Source organism: Drosophila hydei, unplaced genomic scaffold (assembly GCF_003285905.1).
Source record: "Drosophila hydei strain 15085-1641.00,03,60 unplaced genomic scaffold, DhydRS2 tig00000232-arrow-arrow-pilon, whole genome shotgun sequence".
In the NCBI taxonomy this organism is placed as follows: domain Eukaryota; kingdom Metazoa; phylum Arthropoda; class Insecta; order Diptera; family Drosophilidae; genus Drosophila; species Drosophila hydei.
This window is the reverse complement of record NW_022045690.1, coordinates 394,580-410,176: the sequence shown is the minus strand read 5'-3', so window position 1 is coordinate 410,176 and position 15,597 is coordinate 394,580. Positions and strand designations below refer to the sequence as shown.

The 15,597-nt window shown below is 40.6% G+C and overlaps 1 protein-coding gene across 2 annotated transcripts in view; it reads left to right on the top strand.

The window, feature by feature from the left end:
* LOC111597490 (neuropilin and tolloid-like protein 2) overlaps positions 1–15,597 on the top strand; it is a 68,224-nt gene that overhangs the window by 32,420 nt on the left and 20,207 nt on the right. For both annotated transcript variants that reach the window (XM_023312249.2, XM_023312266.2), the window contains exons 3-9: positions 3,526–3,810; positions 7,712–7,797; positions 8,956–9,285; positions 9,388–9,485; positions 10,915–11,057; positions 12,380–12,489; positions 14,965–15,096. In XM_023312249.2, the coding sequence (XP_023168017.1) occupies positions 3,526–3,810; positions 7,712–7,797; positions 8,956–9,285; positions 9,388–9,485; positions 10,915–11,057; positions 12,380–12,489; positions 14,965–15,096 (1,184 nt within the window). The remainder of the gene's footprint in view (positions 1–3,525; positions 3,811–7,711; positions 7,798–8,955; positions 9,286–9,387; positions 9,486–10,914; positions 11,058–12,379; positions 12,490–14,964; positions 15,097–15,597) is intronic.

Sequence of the window (15,597 nt, the reverse complement as noted above, 5' to 3'; positions counted from 1 at the left end):
CGACGCTGCAAGCAAAATGCAAAATTTATTGCAGAAAACTACAGAACAGTGGGTGGTGCGTTGTGGCTGAACGGCGGTGGCGATGTTTGCCGCTGTCACCACCGCCTCCGGATGAAGTGAGGCGTGCAAAATGTGTTAAGTCTATTGAGTGTATTAAAGCAAATAACTGCTGCGAATGAAATACATAAGACAACAGCAACAGCAACAGCAACAGCAAAAATGACGACAGCGATGGCGATACATGCAGATGCCAGCGGCACAGGCGGCTGTGGGGGCGTGGCTGGGCTAAGATACACACACAGCCAGCACACATATGCAAATATGAATATAAATGAACAGCGGCTGAGCGCGGCTGAACCAAGTGTATGTCTGTATGTGTGTGTGTGTGTGGATACCAAAAGTTAAAAGTTAAACTTATGGGCGCAAAAGCAGATCGACAAGGGTATTACAACTAAAACAAAAGTGTGAACAAGCGCAGCTGCTGTGCGGCAATAACGAGGCCACGACAATGTGTGTGGCATTTCAAGGGAAGGCATAGCGACAGCTAAAAGGGATTGCGGGGGTGGGCCAGCATTAGCAGGGAATGCGTGTTAAATTTACAATTATGCGACCCAGACTTGCCGCACACACACACTTAGAGAGAGAGAGATACATTTGCTAAGCTGCCGTGACATAGTGGTAAATGGGCTTCTCGCATCGCCACCTGCTCAGCACCACCACGCCCCCCTTCCACCTCGCCCACCGCGCTGGCAATTCAATAAAGTGGCAGAGCAGCCAACCTGCAAGTGTCAATACAATCACTCACTCTTAAAAGCGCAATTAAAGACACAAACTGAGCGAAAGTGCGGACCCAGAAAAGGACAAGAAGTTCCACTCCCGACGCCATTCCCCTGCCCTGGCCCAGTTACAGTTCCAGTTCTCGCCTCAATGCAAACATTGAGCCTGCCAATGAGCGGGCGAAACTTACGCCGAGCTCTTGCTTAACGAAAGTTGTCAGCTCCAATAAATGCGAACGAAGCGGGCGGCCAGCTGGGGCTGGGCATGATATAAGTAATTAAAAGTTATATACATAAATAAGTTGTATACAAATTGAGCGAGTTTCTTAAGATTGTGATAAAGACTTCAGCAATTGGCAGTCAAGTCGACTTTATGTTGGCTTCAACTAGGGTTTGATACGACAAAATATGAGCAAGAGCTCAATTTATTTTGCTTGCGCATAATCATAGATGGGAGAAGGAGGTTAAGAGTTAGAAGTTTTAGTATTGCATTGAAGGAACGTACACCCTGCTATGCAATTCTCAAAATCTTATGTCTTACGTATTCATTGATCAACACCTCTCAGGCAAAGCCAAGTCAATTGCATTGCCACAGCTGGCGGTCAACATTCGAGAAGCTAAGCACTGAGTGATGTGGTCTACCAAGCATATTGCCATGCAGTCAGCTTCGAAATAAGCTATGTAATATATCAAAGTGCATGTCCATGCATTGAAAACGTATGCCTAACATAATCATTATTAACATTTTGGATTCCGTCCACTACTCAATTGGACATTGTTCGTAGCTTGGCTTTAGAATGCAGCGAAGCTCATCAACCATATTAACTTTGCAAAGCGCAAATAAGCGAGACATTAGCCACATCAAAGGCAAAGATGGCAACATTGTTGGTTATCTCAATTACAACACACACACAAACACAGGCATGACATTAATAAAATTAAAATAGGCTCAAGCATATGATTTTAGGACACGGCATGTGTTTAATTGGAAAGTTTTAGAGCAGCTCGTTAAATTGAACTAGTTTTGTTTTGGCTGATTTATATCCTCTCTAAATATATACATATATATATGCACAATATGTGAGCATAATGGCAATATGAAACTGTAGAAAATAATGTTGTTAAAATTAATTTGCATTTAATTAAATTTATGTTGCAAATTGTCGCACGATGCCAGCAACACGACAACACGGCAGCAGCAGCCGTAGCAGGAAATAAGCAGCTTTGACATACGGCAAATGGATGCCAACACACACACACACATAGACTCTATCAGGGCACATGTGGCGCAGAGAGCAATAACATTGAAGCTAGAGCAAAAACTAGGTAACAGCAGCGGATGGAGGCGCCAGTGCGATTACAAAAACATCAACACTTAATATGTTTATTAAATTTGTTGCTACATCATTAGGCACTAGCAGCCATATAATGCGGCACAAACACTTTGGCAATCGCAAACACACACACGCACACACACACACACTCTCGCACACATGGCTGTGTGCTTGCTTGCCATTGAGCGTTAATACTCTACGCCTCATAAGACGTATACTGAGGTAATTCAAACTTTTCGCAAATACATGTAACACTTGCTAAAAGCAAAAGAAGCTATAAACACTTGCACACACACACACACACACACAGCCGCACATGCTAGCAGCTCTGCATAGCAGCTGAATCTGATATTGAATATCTGAAAAAAACTCGATTAAGTTTTTAATTAAAAATTAATTAAAGTAACTTTAGAATTAAATTACATATTTATTATTATATTTTTTTTTGGTTTATTTTTGAAAGTATTTTTTTACATTAAAAACATTTTGGAAACTGTTAAAATAATATGAAATTAAATTTGAATTTGATATTCATATCTAGAGCAATAGTTTGCAGAGTAGCATCGATGTTACTACACATGATTAGTTGGAGCTGAGTCTGAGCTATTGTTATATATATATATATTCATATTACATAGCTTATATATAACTGTTTAGCTATTTGCTTGCTCTGTATGCCCGCTAGAGCAACTGAGAGGCGACTTGGCTTTGTTTGAAAACTTGTTTAGCAAATGGCAATGCCCTGGCAAAAAGTGCTCTAGACACACGCACACAAACACTTGCTTACTTATATATATATGCACACATGCTGTAACGGGCATGAATGTGCTTTGGGCCACTTTACAGAGGCTTAACGATTGTTGTTTAGACGCAGTTACTGTTGCGTTGCAGCTGCACTAACTGCTGCTGCTTGCGCCGACAGTTCAAATAGACTTATACAAGTGCGCCAGAGTGCACGACTACGACTCAGAGTTGCGAATTGAAAGCGTTCAGGCTTTAAAAACAAGCAAACAAAAAAAAATGAGAGAAAAACTTGTGCATTGCCTACTTTTTGGGGCGACGCATGGGTTGTTCTGTGAGAGGTGGCTGGGTGGGTGGGTGGTTGGGGCAGTAATTCCTGTTTACCGTAACAAGTGCGTAAAGTTTGCAACTGATGCAAAAAAGTGCAGCAAAAAGTTGATTTATTCACAGCACCAGCAAAAGTTATGTGCATTATTAATAAAAAAAAAATATATTAAAAAAGAAGAAGAAAAGCTGAAGCCAACGCGACGCTCGCATAAATTTTAATGCGCACGATTATTTTTATGATAATATTACCCGTAAATGTTATGGAAATATGCGGATGTGCGTGCATTGATAAATCCTCACAATAAACTCTAAGCCTTGTTTTTGCTTCTCTTACTCTACTCCCGCAGCCAACGTAGACGTGTCCACACAATTCGAGCGCACGAAATCGCTGACAATTCAGCCCAGCAGCATCAGCACCATCGCCATCGGCAACAGCACCACATTCGCCACGCCCACAAGCCAACAAGAACGGGCGCTGACCGTAGCGGATCGCTACAGGCGACAAGCGGAGGAGGATCAAGTGGACCGCTGTCGTCTCTTCGTTGAAGGCGATCCCACCAAGAACGAGCTCTACAGCCCGGAATATCCCAATCTCTATCCAAAGAACATTAACTGCACGCGTGTGATAACAGGTGAGTGGCAAGAGACAGGTGTCATCAAATGCACTCAAATTTGCCGCATATCTAATAATATCTCATTCAACTAATACAATTAGGCAGAAATTCGCTTCAACTTTGATTTGATAAACAGGCAATTGACAATTGAACAATTCAAGTCATTGCCTGCACTTGAAGTGGTTCAGGAGATAACTGCAAGGTGTATATATATACATATATATAGCATATATATATATATATATTTATGTATATGCTTGTTCATGCAGTACAAAAGAGTATATTGGCTTTCATCTTTCACCTTCTTTTTGCTGGCAGACAGCCTTAAGGTCTTGGGACTTGAGCTAATTTGAATTGAGTATTAATATATATTATATTATATATATGTATATACTCATCTATAGCATCTTCTGATTATATAGATTCACATCTCACAGCATCTCAGCAGCTAGAACTGTAAGTCTATCCCTAGACTCTCTTCATTCAATGAGCGAGCATTAAGCAGTCGACTGTACTGTGCTTGGCTTGTTTACATATCATTTTGGTAAATGATTCATAGCTGTGTATTTATTAAAAGATAAATGAATAAATGAGTTATGTGAATGAATTGAGTAATGCACAATTTAATGCATTCATTATGGCTGTAAACTATGTAGCAAAAGGCAAAGGTCTTTGGCAAGTGAATACATATTTGATATGATAATAAGTGAAGAGTTTTATTGAATAATCATTCGTCCGACTTGAGTAGACTTTTGAGCAGGCTGCAGGCTGCAGGCAATGGCTTGGCTTGGCTTTGCTTGATGCCAGCCAATTCACGGCCAAGTTGCTGTGGCATGTGTGTGTGTAGCGAGTGGTGGGAGTGTGAGAGACTCGTAAAAGTTTATATGGCAAGCACTTTGCTGCCGGCGCGCTACTTACTGCAAATAATTGCAAGTCTTTGTGAAGCAGCTGCCATTGTGTTGACATTTCAGATGTCAGTTAGTTCAGCCAGTCACTCAGTGAGTAAGTCAGCTAAATAGATTGAAGTAGATGCTGCACTATTGCTATTAAAAGCGTTGGCGTGTTAGCCTGACGGCCTCCAAATGCGTTTTGAATTGACGCAGAGATTTGATTTCAGTTTCTGCTTTTAGATGGCGGCAGTGGGTTGGGTGGGGGATTCATGTAAGGGGCTTTTGGCTTTAGCTTTGGCTGGGGCTTGGCAGTCATCATATTTGCTGCCGTTGCGCTTCAGTGGGTTTTGGCCTGGCGCTTATCTGTAAACAGGGCCAAATTCATTTGTCAGTTAACACAAAATGCGAACAACAACATGACTGCAAGTCGAGCAGCACAGATAAAACCTAAAGCGTATGAAATGATTGACTTTCCATAGGCACGCATCAGCGAATGCCAACATCAGAGCCGATTCGCAGTGTCTGCAGTGTGTGTGTGTCCATATACATGAGCGTATGTGTGTGTGTGTGTGTGTGCGTTAGCTAAGACAGACAGGCTAGAAAGATAGATAGATGGAAAGATAGACCGACTGCCATAGGGACTGGCAGGCTTATTTGCATAACAATATGAGTGCGGTCGGGCCACAGACGCTGGCTGCGTGTCTGTGTAGCTCGGCCCGATTGGGAGTAGGACATGTTGCCTTCTGGCTGTTGCCTAATGCTAGGCTCTCAAACTGTTAAGCGGCTGCATTAGTAGCGAACGTGCGCAATAAATATATGTAAATACATATATATATATATATCTATATATATTTCACTGTCATTCCCTCTGGTCTCGTGTGTGTGTGTGGGATGCTGGTCCCTGACAACTTCTCAGTTGTGTAAGTCAATTGCTGTTAATTTAGTTATCCTAATAAGTCCCAGCTGCAAATATAGTAGCATCAATAATTCCTACTAAATACTATTTAAATTAAGCAATGAAATTTTCATTTGAAGTAGGAATAAACCAATAAACGGAAAATTCAATATAAATTGATATTAATGCATATGAAAGTTTGTCATTCACTTGGCTCAAAATTCAATTAACAGTGCCATAAAAAGAGATTAAATCATGTGAAATATAGATGTATACAAGTCTCAGCCATATATATATAAAGTATTATTGAGTAATATCAGCAGCTGAAGCAATCAAGGCTTGTATACGACTGTCTATCGATAACCCCTTTGCCCCTTTATATACTCGATAATAATCAATTCAAGTTGCCAAAGGCTAACCTGTTCAAGCTGGCTTAGAGCTTTAAAGAAGGTATAGCCAGTTATATCCTTTGACCAGCCATTCCCGCTTTTAATGCATTTTAAGTTATAGTTGTATAGACACCAAAGTTAATCAAAATCGCATTTGTCAAGGTATTAAGGAGGCAGAAGCACAGCACATGTGTATCTATAGAGATGGAGAGAGAGAGAGAGAGCTCGGCACAGAGTTTTAGTTATCGTGCTAAGCCCACCTTAGACATGTTCAATTGGCAAGCCGAGGCAAAGAATTACCTCAGGTGCATTGTCGGTCGAGGCTTAGCCTCAACATACACGTCTTCGTACATAGCTGCATACACATAGTTACGCACAAATAATAATTTTAGAGGCAAACAAAATTAGAATGTGTTCGCCTTTGTCTATCAATTGGCTAACGGCAACTTTGTGGTTAGTTTTTCATTGGGTCTGCAATTTGTTTGAGCAGATGCTATTCAAAAGCCCCAAATTACTATGCCAGCTCACATGAGGGGGTCGCAAGAGGTGCGGAGTCTGAGCTAGCCGCTTCCTTTCATTTCGGTTTCTCTCAGCCTGTGTGCCTGTATCAAGGCCAATCAGTAAGCAAATCCCCATTCGCATTCAATGTGAGCACACAAACATCGCATTTGTTTGGCCAAACCTCTGTGATTTACACTTTCATTACAGTTCCATTATGTTGTGTGTGTGTGTGTGTGTGTTTGGCTGGGCCAAAGAACAGCCTAGACTAGGCTAGCTCGCCGCTGCAGCTCTCTTTTATAGGCTATTATGTCAGTCTGCGCGTGTGTGTGTGTGCGTGTTTCTGTGCGCCTTTTCAAGTCTTATATAACTGTCCATTGAAGCGTGCTCAGAGTCGTTATCAGCCCTTTAGCTCATCTGCAGCAGACACATATTGTCCGCTTCTACTTGAAGACCTCTTAGATCAAAATATTTTAACCTGCTTTCCGAGCTAGTTTTTTGACAAGGACCAGTGACATGAATACTATTTACATGATGCACAGTTTCTTTAATGTTTCACAAAAGACAATTTTTGTTGCTGTGCGCTCAATTGGCCCAAAGGACAACAATTTAGGCAAATTAATTCAAATGTATTTGGATCAAAAGTATTTAAGCAATGCAAATTTCCATTTACATTTGGAATTTGTTCTGACAAGTTGATGAATGAAGTGAGAAGTATTTAAATATGGAAAATTTATTAAGAAATTGAGTTGAAATTTTTGCTAAATTAAAGAGAAATTTAAATAAAATATGCTTGCTATTGATTGTAAAGATATTGCTGCATGGAATGAAGTCAATGGATGACAGTCTGTCAATGATTGCTATAAAGTAAAGAAATTACTAACAAACTCTGAATACTTGTCCATTGCTCTCAGTAGTTCAAGTTAGCATCAAGACAAAAGCTGAATACAATTAAGAGCTCAGTAAACATTTGTTTGTGAATATTTCTCAGCTTCTCTTCAAGCTGCGAGTGCCATTTAAATCTGCATAGCCGTAGAGCTTTTGTTATGCAGTGTTAAAACTCAGCCGTGAGCTATGTTTTATTGTAAATATTTATAGACTGTGAGGCTGTTGAGCCAACGTGGTAACATAAGCCTTAATCTGATTGATATTGGATCGATATTTTAGCCAAATGTACACACACACACACAAACACACATATATAGATATATATAGCTAAACTCGTAAACTGATTAATCTAATTACAGCGCCGAAGGGACAAATTATTCGGCTGGACTTTCGCAACTCGTTCAATATTGAGGCCAAGGAAGAGTGCAAATTTGATTTTCTCGAGGTAAGCAAGTGCAAGGATAACAAAAATGGTGCATTTGCATAACAAATGCAATGTTGTTGCTGACATAAGAAGCTTGCTCCCTTTGCTGAGCAAAAAAAAAAAAAAAAACTTGGCAAATTGTTGACTCTGCAGCTGCGAGTGTGTGTTTGGCAGACAAATCCTTTGGCCTTGCGTATTTACATGCGCTCACTCCGTTGTCCTAATTGAAAGTTAACATTACGGCAGCGGCTCACGTGTCGTATGTGTGCTCTCATCATGTTGCAAACGGGGAATTTCGCAACAACAAAAACTTTATCTCAAAAGCCACTGTCAAACTTCAAGCGCACAGATCTGCATGCAAACTGTGCCAGCTGCTGTTAATTGGAATATAATTTTAATTAGTTCCTCTCAGCTAGCTCAGTCAGTGAGAAAAAACGGTAATTGAAATATGATTTGCGCTACGCCTCACACATTTCAGATTTATGAACAAATTGAACCACTCAAGAGCCAATTTTTGCCTAATCATGCGGCTTACATGAGCTGAGCTAATTAAGGCGTGGGAACTTTGTCACACATCTAGCCGCATGACGAAGCATTTTCATTCTGATTTCAACAGTTTAAATTGATTTTTAGTCAAACAGCCAGCCCACTCAGGTAATCAAGCAACAGACTAGATGACTCTGGATATGAGCTGAATCAGCTGAAGCTATAAGAGCTTCAAATTTATCTTACTTTCGGCACAGGAGCTTGTCTCTTAGCTGTCCAAGTGCACAAAGAAAGCTTCCAGATATTTGTCATCTCAAGCAAATTGCCTTAAAGAACGCCTATCCATAGCCTATGCTTAAGCTTGGTAATTGTAATATAATTTGACCTGATTAATCATTCAGTTAAAATTAGGTCCAATTGCTCGTTTCTTATGGCTCGTTAAGTCGAAAGACAAGTCTGTTCGCTTTGACATTTAAATGGGCCTTATTGGGAAACAGTTGTCAGTTGTCACCTGCGCGCACAATTCGAACTTAACGTAACAAGAATTTAATATCAAGCTCCGGCTGCCGTTCGAGCTGCCAACTTTTATTAAATTAAATTGCTAACGAGCGCAGCGCTGAAGGTAGCAAATTTCAAGTTGCTCTTCCTGTTCAGCCAGTCAATCATGCCGTGGACTCTGGTTTCCCTTTGCAGATACGCGATGGACAGTATGGCTTCTCGACGCTAATTGGAAAATACTGCGGCACCGATTTCCCGCCAGAGATAACGTCGAAGGAGCGATATCTGTGGCTGCACTTCCACTCGGATGACACAATCGAATATACGGGCTTCAGTGCTGTCTTTGAGTATTTGGATAGAAATCGTGAGGCGCCCAGCACAGATCTCAATTGCACCATCGAGAAGGATGGCTACGAGGGCTTCATTAACTCAACAGATGTTCCAGCTGAAATAAGGGAGCAGGTGATACGCGATAAGATTGCTCTCGACTGCATTTGGCGTATACAGGTGAAGGATAACTGGAAGGTGAGTGCGTTTCCATTTCAATCAAATATATCAATTTGTCATTTGTGTGCTTACCCTGTCCCTCTCTCTGTCTCTCTTTCTATCTGTATCTCCTTCTATTAGATATTTTTGAAATTTTTGGACTTTCATCTAAGCAAGCCGAATGACTGCGAAACGAACTTCTTGGATATATTCCCCGAGCAAACAGTGATGCCATTAAGGTAAGAGTTAATAGACATCCCAGCGAATTGGCGCTGTTGGCTTAGTTAGATGGGCTGGGATACGCAATCCCAGTGCCACAAACCAATTTCCGCTTCACGAATGCGCCACAATGTGAAGTGAGCCAAAAAGCGTTTTCCAACGCTGTAAAGATCAAAGCATGTAAAGCAAAATTTCAATTTATTACCGGCCCAAGTAAATTGTATGACAGCGGAAGCGCTGCGGCTGCGGCTGCGGCTGCGGCGACGGCGCCGCTGCCTTTGACTCGCCCAACTGGAATTGTTTTGTGCCACCGACCGAATGCCGACGACAACCCATCGACCCAGCCATTGCGATTCACCATTTACCATTTGCCATTTACCATGTGGCATGTGCCATGTGCCATGTGCCATTCAGGCACATCTCTCAGCCCCTTTTCAACACGCCAACAAATTTCCACTTGTTGCTTGCTCGCCTGCTCCCGCTCCCTTGCGCCCTTGCGCCCCGTTCAACTTCAACACTTGCAATGCCATTCGATTTTAGAGTCAACTCTCGGGCTCAGGCTTTTGTGCGCTCACTGATGGGCGTCAAAACCAACGGCAATGGCAGCACCACTCAATGTGATTGACTGGCCGTCTAGATGAAGCTGCCTGTCTCGTCGGCTATGGCCATTGATTTGGTGCTAGTTGTACCCTAACACAAGGCGAAGATAACTCGCTTGTGCATAGATTAATAACAGCTTCTCTTCCTGTCTCTCTCTCTCTCTCTCTCTCTCTCCAGAGACTGTAAGCTTGAGTAAAAAGTTATTTATAATTCTTAGCTTAACTTTACCTATTTAGATAAAAAATTCACGCAAGCTTACAGCAGTTCAAGTTAATAACAGAATCTCCATGTTGCCGGTAAGTGTGTACAGCTGCCGGCTTTTTCAGCTGGTTGCCATTGCCCTAGCCATTTGGTTTTGGTTTTGGCCTTTGATATTGTTTTTGGCTCTGGTCGTTGCCACAATTTCTATTTAAATTCATTTTTCGTAACAATTTAGCAGACGTATTGGTTAGGGCCACACATCACGCTCGTTCTCATTCATATCAAATGCATTGAAACAACTTAAGTACATGGACACGTCATGCTGATGAGTGGTCTAGACACACTTTATGCGCACAATTTGTACTAAAAAGACTTTTTGATCCGATTTGGTTAAGTGTTACGCTCCAATTGTTAATCAATTCGGAAGGCGCATTGAAGGGTGCCTCTTATCGAAGAGAGGAGCATAAGCTATACTAACGAAATATGCACTACATACATACGTACTGAATACTATTACTAATATATATATATACTTTGCAGATACAGCAAGACACGTGCCTGCTTGGCAGACATTCATAATTCATAAGTTGTCCAATGTTGTGTAAATATAAACCCTCCTTTGCTCTTTCCATTCCATTTTCTTTGCAGAGTGAAAAACTTTTGCGGATCAGCGGGCGAGAGCATTACGGCGGAGTCAAACATTCTGCACATGCGATTTTACGCGGAGCAAAGTGCGATTAATTCAACGTTCGCCATTCTGTATACAGCATTCCGGGATCGTGGATCGGGCAGTAAGTGCATCCTTTTCTATCTAATCTAACTAGAGCTGCCGATGCGGCTGATGGCGCAAATGCTTCAAATTTGGGAGCGTCTCAAAGCAAGCGGCACGACGTGAGTCTGGGTAAAAGCCTGGGCAATCCTGTGCTAAGCTTACGCTATCCGCAAGCACCGCAAACGTCGACGGCTTTTGTGTTGGCTTTTTGGCAGTCGGAGGTTTTCCGACTTTTCTGTCCGACTGTCTGTCTGGCCGGCTTTGTCTATGCCATGTGTCTGGCTAACTACTTATGTGGCTCGTTGTTGTCTATGGACTGTTTGTTTGTCGCCCAGTTTTGCGTGATTGCCGCCTGTTGCCAAAGGCTAAGCACTTCTTTGTCATTCAAGGAGTGTCCTTTGTGCCAGGCATTGTTAACTTTGGCAAAGCCCTCTTCGCTGCCAGTTAACAGCTAACGACTGTCCGCTCTGCCTCTCGTCAAGGCTACCTAAATGTTAGGTGACAACTAAGCCAAGCCAATGCCATAAGAAGCCAGAACAAGAGCTTGAGCGTCGTTCGAGTCGAAGTTTGAGAGTTTCAGCGATTGTCGTGGCACTGCAATTATTGTTGCTGCAGGACGATTTATGTTTAAGATTAGGTCTATTTGTTTTTCTTGTGTGAGTGAGAGTACGACTGGCTCGCTGACTGACTGTGAGACTCTTGCTTAGTTTATTAAACTGTATTTGTCTGCCTGTTCACTTGCTTTATACTCTATGGAAGCTAGAGCTTAGAGACTTGATGGCAGGCAAACAGCGTTTTTTATATATATGTCATCATGTCAGATATATTGATCCCTGATCACTCTGAAAGTTGCTCTGAAGAACGACTCATTTTATTCTTATTAAATTCCTTTCCTTCAATTCCTTTTCATAAAGATTATTTGTTTGTATAGCTGTGGTGCCCCATGGCGTGTAGTTGACAAGTATTTTCCTTTTGACGTTTTGATGATTGTCTTAAATTCCTCAATGCTCAGAAGGTGGGCGGCAGTGTCATGTTCATGTCTAAGCAATAAATGGCTATATATAGCAGTTTCTATATATATATCTGAGCTGTAGAAGACTTAGTTTCCTTAGCCATTTACAACAACAACGAGACGAAATACTTACACTCGGACAGACAGACTCACAGCAAGATCTGGAACAATTTAATATGCTTTACAACTTGATACTATATGGATACCTTTGTATACCTCCTTTTCACATAGTAAATGTCTATGAAACTCATCTGATATATGTAGAAAAAGTGTGATTTACTCTGGCAATAGTTAAGCAAGTTTTAATTGTGAATTCTTATCTTCGACAGCGTGCACCGAGGACGAGTACGATTGCGAGGACGCGACATGCATATCCAGCGACTTGAAGTGTAATGATCGGGACAATTGCAAGTTTCGTTTCGACGAGGAGAAGTGCAATGTAAGTGTGAAAATCAACTAGCCTCAGATTATCTTCTTTTCATTTTGCTCCTTTCTCTTCTCTTTTATCCATTGGAAATACGTTGCGAGGCTGCGCGTCTCCTTTCTATCATCATTAAGTTGAACAAAGTTTGTGCATGCATCTAATTATAGGCAAACGAGTGTGCCACACACACACACACATACACTCTTCACTATCATTTGAGCTACACACACATACACACAGACAAAGTTGGCCAAATAAGTTTTGTTTGCAAAGTCTGAGGTTTATATTCGAGGCGTTTGGCTTTCTCTGCATTGTCAACGCGTTGGCTCTCGCCTGTGGACTGGGCTGAATTGTTATTATTGTTTTAGCTGCTTGCTCAATCTTCACTTACTTTGTTTTTGTTTTTTGTTTTTTTTTGTTGGCTCAGCAATTGTGTTAGATGATTAGATTTGATAAGGTCGCCCAGCGTCAGCAATTGCCCAGCGAATTGCTTGGCTCTAAAGCAATGTCTCCTTTGTGGCTCATTAAAGTTGAAAGCGAGCAAATAGTTTGCATTCCTCGGGGGCTGCTCTTGTATGTGAACGTTGTAAATCTTGTTTCGATCGTAAAACTTAACTAATTGAACAAGCATTAAAATGTGCTTGTACTTTAATTTACGATTTACAGCTCCAGCAAGACTCTTTGAGCCATAATTAATGGCGCTGCAAACATTTGTAAGCAGCTTCGAGTGGACATTCAGCTGTTCAGTGGTTCAGCTGTTCAGTTATTTGTTTGCCAATAATCCAATTTAATAATTACGTCCATTATGCTGCGATAACGATAATCACATTACAATTTTGAATTTCAATTGTTAAAGTATATAAAATCAAGCGATTTGTTGCCACTAATTTGAGTTGCGATTGCCGCTAAATTCCCAAATAAATCAAACATTTTTCTTTCTTCTTTCTCTTTCTATTTCTCTCTGTTGCCCACTTATTTCATAATTGGGCCAACGGTTCAAACGTGCAGCTCAATCAAGCGCATACACAATCATAATATACAGACACACACACAGATATATATATATATAAATATATATATATATATTTATACATATATACATATATATATTTAATTGGCTCTGATTTAAATTAGAACTCAAATTTCCCTAATTGTGTTCAACGAATTTGATTTCGTTAAAGTAAACAAACCAACTTGGCCAACCATCATATTCGAGCCATTGTGTGCGTGTGTGGGGGCGTGTGTGGCTGTGAAGGTGTGTCCATGTTAGTGTGCGGCTTATAAAAGCTTTTTAATTGAGTAGTTTTTGGTGGTTTGTTTCGCAACAGCCAAAAGCCAGGCTGCTGTAACGTCATTCAAAGCCCATTCATTTTGTTATCATATGTCTCTGCCAATTATAAATGCAGAAGAAGGGGTATGCACATTGTATGCCACTGTTTGTAACATGCAGTAAAAGGACTAATATGTAGATCTGCAAATCTATTGCAAATGGAATTCACATCAAATTCACCCAAAGTCAATTTTGAAATAGCCGAAATGACAGTGGAATCGTACATTCCCAAATTGAAATTGAAGCAGGTAGCAACTGATTACACAATGCACAGTCACGAGCCAAGCGTACGTAAGCTTTTTTCATAATTAAATCCATTTGGGTTCAAGGGGAGTCACCAGTGATCTAACTGAAATTTAGCTTTATAATTTTGGTACACACAGGTCTTTTTGCATTTATTAGGAGTGGGTATAAGAGAGATTTTGAAATATATGAAATAATATATGAAATATGCCAAGCCCTAAAAGACGTATACATTTATTTTCTATTCGTATTCAGTTTGGGGCTTGTCAACCAAGTTTTAAGTTTAGCTGCAATAGCTAGCAGACAGGACCTTGTTATCGAGCTAAAATAATCAACGCAAGAGTCGAATCTTAACAGGTTTTAGACTTACAAATGGCAAAAAGTTTGCTTTTCTCTCAGCTGAACTGAATTGACTCGTGTTGTATCAATTGAATGCTAAATGTGCTTTATTACCAAGTTCATTTATATAATCTTGATAAGCATCAACAAAGAGCTTAACCACCTCATTTAAATTGAATGTTAGACTGTATGCTACCTGTATATCTTTATCTGTATCGGGTACAGATCAAGTTTGTTTCAAGTAATTGGTAGCTCTTTTAATATTTAAAAAATCAATAGAAAAGAAAACTATTTGAAGCTTCACTTGCTTGAACTCGTCATTAATAAAGTTGTTCTTAAAGTAAAGCAGATGTACTTGCCCTTTTTAGCAGTCAAAAGGTCTATTGTGCCAACTCTTAGACTTCTACAGTATATATACAGTAGATATATAGGAATATACAATGATGTCCATTTGCATATCTCAACTCTGTTGTATAATTTGAAACATGAATTCATAAGTTTTTATTGCAGTTACGTTCATATTTTATATGACATTATTATTATTATTATCATGCCTTTTCTGATTCTTACATTTGCAGAATGAAACGCCTGGCCAATCGGAGCATGTGGTCATCATAATAATTGTGTTTGGCCTAATACTGGGCGGCATGTTCGTCACGTTTATTGTCAACTGCGTGCGAAAGATTATACGAGACCAGAAGATAATACGCGTAAGTAACGTAATAATGCTTGATTGTTATTAGGCAGCCCTCTGCGCGTTCCTAGTGTCCAAAAAAATCAAAAACCCTTTTACCATGTCTTTGTCTTGCCTCGGCCTCGGCCTCTGCCTCTGCCTCCGCCTCTTTAGAATATTTGCCTTGCTCACACTCTCAAATCACGCCCACTTGCTCGCTGTGCTTATCCTGCTCGCTCTTGACACTGCCCAATCCAGAATTAAGAAACTTCCCCGTCCCCGTATATCCCAATTGCATTTGGTGGTGTTTCGGTCTGCTCCATATGAATAGAATTTTAAACATAAAATAACAGAGATTTTGTTAAACAGCAATGCTTATATCGGCGAGTTCTCATATAATGCAATACAGATACACACACACACACATGCACACACACGCACAGACACTCACATATGCGTGCACTAAAGCAAACAATTCACAAAATTTTAATGTATGTAAATTGTAAAATTTTTAGTTATTCCAGCTGACCAGATACGC